General features: G+C 29.0%; 1 protein-coding gene across 1 annotated transcript; it reads left to right on the top strand.

The window, feature by feature from the left end:
• The first annotated feature begins 2,071 nt into the window (after nucleotides 1-2,071).
• Nucleotides 2,072-7,525, top strand: LOC126846187 (uncharacterized). The gene is made up of 11 exons (XM_050585429.1): nucleotides 2,072-2,133; nucleotides 3,050-3,165; nucleotides 4,016-4,042; nucleotides 4,229-4,255; nucleotides 4,753-4,800; nucleotides 4,934-4,963; nucleotides 5,409-5,441; nucleotides 5,836-5,901; nucleotides 6,296-6,322; nucleotides 6,802-6,885; nucleotides 7,197-7,525. Exons 2-11 carry the CDS (start codon nucleotides 3,063-3,065, stop codon nucleotides 7,523-7,525), a joined length of 774 nt encoding a protein of 257 aa, XP_050441386.1. The 5' UTR covers nucleotides 2,072-2,133; nucleotides 3,050-3,062.
• Nucleotides 7,526-8,026: the final 501 nt, after the last annotated feature.

Below are 8,026 nucleotides of genomic sequence, written 5' to 3'. Positions count from 1 at the left end.
AGAGAGCAAAAAATTGTTTAAAGAATCAGCAGCTGCAGTTAACTTTTGGTTGAAAAATAAGCCTCCTATTACTATGCCAGAGTATTGTATAGGGAGTCGTGCCGAGACAAAATCTAAAAACGGCACCAGAGCTTGGTAAAATCGGTTGTCAGCAATATTGTTGTGGATTACCAGGTCAATATACTCCAATGAGCGCATCAATTTTAATATGACAGGCTTACTATGTCGGATACTCTCTGGAAGTTGGTCTCTACAATTGGCAGCGTACACCTCTTGGTGTTTTTGCATTTCTATGCATTCATTAACTGTTTCAAGCGTCAATGAAAGAAACCAATTCAATTTCACACTATAAAGGCATCCCATATAGCGAGAGATAACTTGCAACTTAGCCGCTGTCTCTAAACTAAAATTTATGTCATTACGGTCGACGCCATTGAACCACAACCCTTGCCAATGTCCATCGTGTTGAAGGCGATTGAGCAGGTCATTTTGATCTTCTGTCGGGTCTGCGCATACCGTCGTTTCCAAGTGTAACAAGCACAGCAGAATACAAGTAATTAAAAGCTCCACGACTGAGTATTTTGTTGCCATTCTGAATATGTTAGAATTGACTTAATAAATAAGTTTACTCGATCAACCTGAGCGTTATCTATACGAAAAAAACTAAAGACTGTCTATGTATTTTGATTCGTGCCACGATGATGTTGACAACAGTATTTTGCATAGCACTGTTCGTTTGCTTAGAGCATATTGAACATTTTATTTTCTCTATACAAACACTATATATCGTTTGAACGTCAAACGTGTTGCATTCAAATTGTAATAATAAAAATTAAATTAAAAAGAAGAGGGGTAGGATATTGGGATAGTGGATGTGTCTTAAACCTTCTAAATTTCTTTAATCATTATTATTACTCTAATATGTGTTATCATATGTTATTTTGTACGTACCTTGTCTGGTCAGCGGCCAATATTAATATCAATATTAATATTAGATTATAGATCAATATTAATGAGTCATGTCACATTTAATAATTACTATGTTCATATACACTATTGAATTCATACAATCTTATGATACGTTGATATAAATATATTACAAAATATTTAGTCCAGTTAAATGGTAGATTGAAGTGGAAAGTTCTTGTATAATTTGTTTTTAGTGGTTTACTTTATGCTTTTATTGTCCAACACATTTTTTGTTTAAGTTGTTGGCTTATGTTTTTTTTTTTTTTTATAAATATCGACGTTTAAATTAATAAGTTTTGGTTAAACGTCTGTTGTATGATGAAAACCGCTTGAAAAAATCGAGTAACATAATACATTCTATTTTCAGGATTAAGTTTGGGATGTATTTCGATAACTCCCCCCCTTTCATAGTTTTAATTAGTGTACAGCCAAATTATAAGATGGAAATCTTAACCCACGATTTTATACAGGGCGATTCAAATAGTATATTATAATACCTGTTTGTTTCGAGTGAGGTAAAAAATAAAAAAGGAACGCACCTAGTGTTACAAGTAGAAACATAATAATATGTTTTTGTACTAACACAATATAGTCTTTGTGCGTTAGGAAAAAATTGTAAACAAAATGTATTTTTAAAATAAATACCGCTTTGCTGTGTTAATATATGAGTTCACAAATTTTAGCTGAACGCTATGTTTTATTGACAAAACGGTTTGATAAATACTAGTGTAGAGGCCCCTTAAGGTTAGGTCAGACTGGATTGCTTATTGCTATGAATGCGTCAAGTTACCAATTTATTATACAACGTCTACCAATCGTTTTAGCTGGTCGGTTAATCTTAATCTTCTCCACCCTTATACAGATAATTTCTACAGCCTTGTGATTACTGCGATTTTTTTTTTGTATTGTTATTTTATTTTTCTGTATCCAAAACAATTCAGAACCTATCTCGATAATATGTAATGCAACTGTTTTATAAACTATTTACTCGGCTAAAAAATATTATTTTAAATAAATGGCGTAGGTAGTGCTACGCCATGTTTGTACAGAAGGTACATACCAAGGCATAGGCGTCATTTTGCATTAAAAGACAGCTCACAGTATCGACACTTACTTTTCACTTCAGTATCGTATCACAAATCCGACAACACGAAGAGATAACAGGTAATATGAGTAGTTAATCTGTTTAAAGTTTTTCAGCCGAGTCTGCAACCACGATGAGCATTTTCATGTCTCGTTTAAGTACCAAATAAATTTAGAGTAGTGGTGGAATTATAGATAATGAAATAGTATATTTACAAGCTAGTATCTAAGGTGGCTAGTAAACATATCAAGTTTCTGGCTTATATTTTAGTGATTTCATAATATCTGGCCTTAAACAATTCATAGGAAATATGACCTGTTAAATTACATTGAATTTATTTTTCAGTTATAATTTGATTTTTGTGAATACAAGACCTGCATGTACTCTCAGTACACAAAATGTATGATCCTATTAGGAAAAAGTTAATAAGCAAATATTTGGCTTAAATTATATATATAATTAAATATAATCTTTTAATTTTCGGTTTGTGTGGAACTGCTAAATTCGTTTTATAAAACTGATACGATTCAAATGGACTGAGTGTTGAATTGATGATTTGGTATAATTAACTGTAAATGGAATTTAAAAACTGGAATTTATGACGTTATTTAATGATAATTAGAGCATTTTGCAGTTTTCGGCAATAACTAAGGCAAATCACTTTACTCTTACTTAACATAAGCCCTACTTATAGATTTGGACATTTAAATATACAATATCATTGGATAGGAACAAATTTCGGACAAACATTTTTTTAAGAAACAATATCCGGAAAAAAACAAACTACTTTCTTTTTTTCTATTTTCTGCTTATTGCGTATGACCCAAACGGGATGATAATATTATTATTTTTCATATGATTGTCCGTGTTAAGGTCTTAGAATATAATTCCAGGAGGTATATTTGCTACGATTTTGTGAAATTAATACATTTAATAAATTTAACTACACTAAATGTTTGTATCTGTTGATGTTGACATTCAGCGTTTTCTTTTTAGATATCGTTTGAAAATGACTATCCATGAGCTACAAGTGTTATGTTTGATTATGCTACTATTTGCTTATGTTACTATTTGCATTGATTTGAACGATGCAAAACGCATAACCCGAAAAGGTATGCCCTAAATATTTTAATAGTATTTTTATTACATTTTTTTAGCTTCGATAGGGATGCTATTACTTTTAAGACGCCTATTTGGAGTGATCTTATTAAGTTTTTGTACAATTTTTAATTTTTACAATTTGTATTGTTACTTATAATTGATTGTATTGTGTCTTGAATTACGTTGTTAGTTTTGGTAATATCGACAGTTGAAAAGTCATTTAAGCGAGTACGGATAAATTCTCTAAAACTCTTTTAAGTATGTACTGTTGGTCGCGCCCCTACCCTTTATAATCGTTTTACTGCTGACATACCTCACTCAAACATCACTAACTTAGTCACTTTTTCAGATGACAACTGCATAACTTCTTCTAAACCCAGATAATAATAACGGCATCCAAATTTGGGGATCAATAAAAATCTCAAATCTAAGTTTATTTCAATCCTCCCAATTAATTAACCTCCGTCTTTTAACTTACTCTACGTTGTATATATTAATAATTAAAAAAAAATATGCAATGTTACTTAAATAATCGGCCATTCCAACAGAATTTATCATTACATTCATAATATGTGTGACTTATGTCACTATAATTTAGTAAAGTGATAAAATCACTTACAATGAAACGTTTCGAAAACCGAACCTGATTAATGTGCTTGGTTTAGAGTTTAGACTATACTAGTTTGAACTTATTATCCACAGATTTGCATAGAAACGTTTATTTGAAAGTGATAAAATCACACTTTTAGGTAACTTAACTGTCAGATTCTGTAAATAATTCATCGTCTGTTAATTATTCAACTTGCATAATATATTTTGTTATATTTTAAAAAATTATAATATTATAATTTGTTATTCCAGAATGTCGTGCCGAGATTTATTATACCAGTAAGTTATTATTATTAATTTGTTTTAAGTCATTAAGGCAGTTTCTAAGGTTAGGACATTAATATATGTAGACGATCAACCCTAATCGCATCAGTCCTAAAACTAAAAACTAATTTTTAAGCACATAATTGTCATAAAGTACAATGCTTTTATCGATACTTCTATTTTTAACCGTTTTGTTTTTAGACAGTCTGATAGTGCGTCTTGAAGAAGGTGAGTGTTTGTAAAGTTTATAAAGTAAAAAAAAAACAGGATTCGTATTTTTAAAAATTATATGGGTCAAAATTGAATAAACAAATATTATTAGTAGGTGATAAATTAACAAATTGATATACATTTTTTTACCGCATAATAATATACTAAGCCCATTAATAATAATATTAAAAATACAAAGGGCACAGTTGATTTTAGCACGGTAAAATTACCTTATTGGAAATTACATCAACGATGTTGTAAGGGCCCATTTATTTATTTGTGGCTCTCAAATGCTAAACTATTGGCAATATTTTCATGATTTATATAGTCGTTTTGGTGATGAAATGTGACTTTGTTAAAATATCCCAAACTTCTGAGACTCTTTTAAAGTTTTAGACCATCTGTGCTTGGCCTGTCTGGCCTTAACGTTTAATTAAACGTTGAATGGTCATTACTGAAGTTTATTTAACGAAATCATTGATAATTTGTAATTTGTTGTTGTACTTTGATTTCAGATCAAAAATACCAACTGGTTAGGTTTCTCGTAAATGAACACGAATCTGGTATTATTATTTGTAAATTAACACTTTTTTTTTAAGAACAATTGTCTTTACAAACCTAACCTAACCATTAAATTTGTATTGATTTATTAAACGTCCACTAAATTTTTTTTTACAAAATAAATTTTTATTTCAGTGGGAATGGTAGACTACATTTTCCCGCCAGGTAAACTATTATACGTTTTAAACCATCGGGTGGTATCGTCTTTTTTTATTTTTAATTACTTAGTTAATTACTATTTTTGTAAGCCATGATCAATCAAGTTTGCATCGGACATTAAATGTTTTTGAGCATTTTCTCTAGTACTAACGTGTATTCGCATTTTTCCAATTTATTATAACTGTTCAGTTATAACTCAAACCATTCTATTCAGAGGACGATACATGACCATAATAATTTTAAAAGTTAATCCTAGATGTATACCGTGAATTGTTATTCTTCTTAATTTCCTGGTTTTCCTATAAGTATGGCAAACTGGTAAATTTTTATCAATGCAAATTTGCAATAATTAAAAATGTATTTTTAAATTGATATTTTGATAAAAGTGACTTATCGAACGCATAAATAAATTAAGAATGTGGCACCTATTTAAGTGTCATATCTTTTATAGGTAATTATTTGTTGAGAAACTTTCATGCAGACGGTAATTGTTTAAATAATAAAATATATTTTTATCGATATTGATTCTTTTTGTTGTAAAAAAAATTAAATACTTGTTGAGCTATTATCGATCAAATAATTTACATAAGACTTGTAACTTTATCGAATTAAATTTAACGCTATAAACTGACAAAAAAAAATATTAATTGAAAACTGGTTATCGGTGACCAGTTATTATTTTAATTAAATCATTATTGCTCAAATGAGTTTTAATTATTTTAGCTGAAAAATTAGTTTAAAGTGATAAAAACAAATGTAAAATGTATTATAATATGTATAATAAAAAATCGGTAGGCTAAGAAATTTTACATGTACTAACACATTTGAATAGAAAGTTATTTCATCGTATTATATACAATATAATATTTTATTTATAGATGCAATATATGGTACAATATACGAAAATGAAAAACGAATTCAAAAGATGTTAACATATATCTTAGGTAACTATCTTAATTGATTGTGTCTAATAGAAAACGGTAGTCAAGACTTTTAATATTTTAAGGTTTTAGGCCATGTGTACGCACATTCTAAGGTGTATTAAGTGTGTTATTATTCCAGTAAAATTTGTTTTTATTTATAACACTTATCGACTTTCCTAGACCTTAAGTACCTGTTCTTTTGGTATAGCTACAATTCACAAGATAGCATGCTTATTTCTATTCCACACTGCTAACAACTTTATAAATGGCTATAATTCAATTATTATTGTATATGTCAAAAATGCTTGATTGGATTTATACATAATATAAAACTAAAACAATGAACTTAAATAAGATATGTACAAAGTACAAGCATTTTTTAAACTTTTAGTTGTAAAAGTTATTTTAATTACAGATCCGGACCAAGCAGTTCATTTAGGTGGTAAGTATAACATGTTATATTTTATAATAATTACTATTCGAAAACTACAATACTATGTACTAGGAATGGAAATAATATCAAGATTTATCAAAACTAACATTTTCTCAAATCCCCTTGATCTGCGGTTTTGAATTTTTTCCATTACATTAATTATTGTTTTTAATAAAAGTTGGTTGGTTCACGTTTTATAACGGTATATTACAAATTTGAATAAAAAATGTTATAAAAATTAATTTTAAAATATTGTGTACAACATGAACCATAAAGTATGGTATATACAGATATATTAATACTTCAAAGAATGGTTTTCTCCAGAAAGTAAGGGTAATATAATATAGTAAAATGTATTATTCAAAATAGATTATAGACCATTTGGTCAATTGAAAAAGCTGAAGCTGAATTTACATAGTATAACCTATATATTAAAAATATAAATTAAGACATTATTATATTTTATCTTATTGTGTATGATATTATAGGCGAATGTTCCTATGGCACGGAGGTAGAGCTTAGAAGCTATCATTTAAATGCAATATTCCGCCATACTCTCAATGTCAGATTGAGTAAGCATTATTATAATATTTATCGCTATTTTTAAACTGCTTAGAACAGAAACATAGTTACGTCAATGAAACCAAACTTTGGTATATAACTTAACCTACCCGTAATTAGTATGTGTAAACACTAACAAAAAGTGTTAAAAAACTGACTTTTAAATAAGTAAAGAACAATTTTTATTTTTTAAATTAAAAACTGTATTGACTCTGAAGTCTAGCCACCCAATTATTAACTATTATTCTTTTTTGTATTGCTTTCTGTCATACATGCATATAATATTCGACGATTTTGTTTTTATTCTATTCAATTGTTACAGAAACTGAACAAATGTGCGTGAATGGCCAAAGCATGAAATGTGTATTGGTCGGGTTAATCAAACGCACACTAAAATATAAGTTGAGAAATAAAGCACAATGTGAGAATGATGGTAGTTGCACTATAACTTCGGTAGATTGGACTACGGTACCTATTTCATTTGACGATTTGCCACAAACGAAGGAGACATATCGAGATGTCCTTTATGACGACAAATTTGGATATTATCAAACATTATTCCAAGCATCACCGAATCGGCCAGAATCACTCGTTGGTTGGTATAGTGTAAGCCCAAAAGTAGTAAAATCAGGCCCCTCAGCCGAGGAGTAAATTGAATTGCATATTATTATTGACGTTGCTTGTATTTTAGTTAAAGTCATTGTTTTATCTACCAAATGTTTCGATATCAATAGAATTATGTTATTCATTAATAAACTATTATAATCAATACTGTCGTTGTATAATTGTTATATCTTACTATAGGAAAACAAACATTAAATAATAAATTAGAAATTAACAGTCTAGGAATGGTGTAGAAACCTGTTAACCTAAACTTCATTCTTCCAGCCATTGGAGTTCCATCATTGGAAGGTTTCTTCGAACAAGTGATACACTACTAATTGTATATATTAACCATGCCATATACCTATTGTACGAATATTGTAGTGTACAGATTGTATATTTTTCTTATAAATAAAAAAAAATTTAAAAAAACAGTCTAGGATATTTTTAACATAACTCATGTGCCAAATAATATGGCTGTGTAAGATAGTTTTTGTCTGTGGCCACTTGGCCATCGATCAACTCGAATGTGCGCATAAATTTTAGTAT

This window comes from Adelges cooleyi, unplaced genomic scaffold (assembly GCF_023614345.1).
Source record: "Adelges cooleyi isolate 19-005CV unplaced genomic scaffold, UGA_ACOO_1.1 ACOO_flye_CR_arks_rails_tigmint_CR_PRNA_9, whole genome shotgun sequence".
NCBI lineage: Eukaryota > Metazoa > Arthropoda > Insecta > Hemiptera > Adelgidae > Adelges > Adelges cooleyi.
The sequence above is the reverse complement of the archived record's forward strand: the minus strand, read 5'-3'. Positions and strand labels throughout refer to the sequence as shown.

What these genes read in the sequence shown, in the direction of transcription:
- LOC126846187 (XM_050585429.1), top strand. Translation starts at nt 3,063, where the DNA reads ATGACTATCCATGAGCTACAAGTGTTATGTTTGATTATGCTACTATTT. An exon ending in GAGAAACTTTCATGCAGACG is followed by an intron (nt 5,442 to 5,835) that starts GTAATTGTTTAA and finishes TTTTATTTATAG; the next exon opens with ATGCAATATATGGTACAATA. An exon ending in CCAAGCAGTTCATTTAGGTG is followed by an intron (nt 6,323 to 6,801) that starts GTAAGTATAACA and finishes ATGATATTATAG; the next exon opens with GCGAATGTTCCTATGGCACG.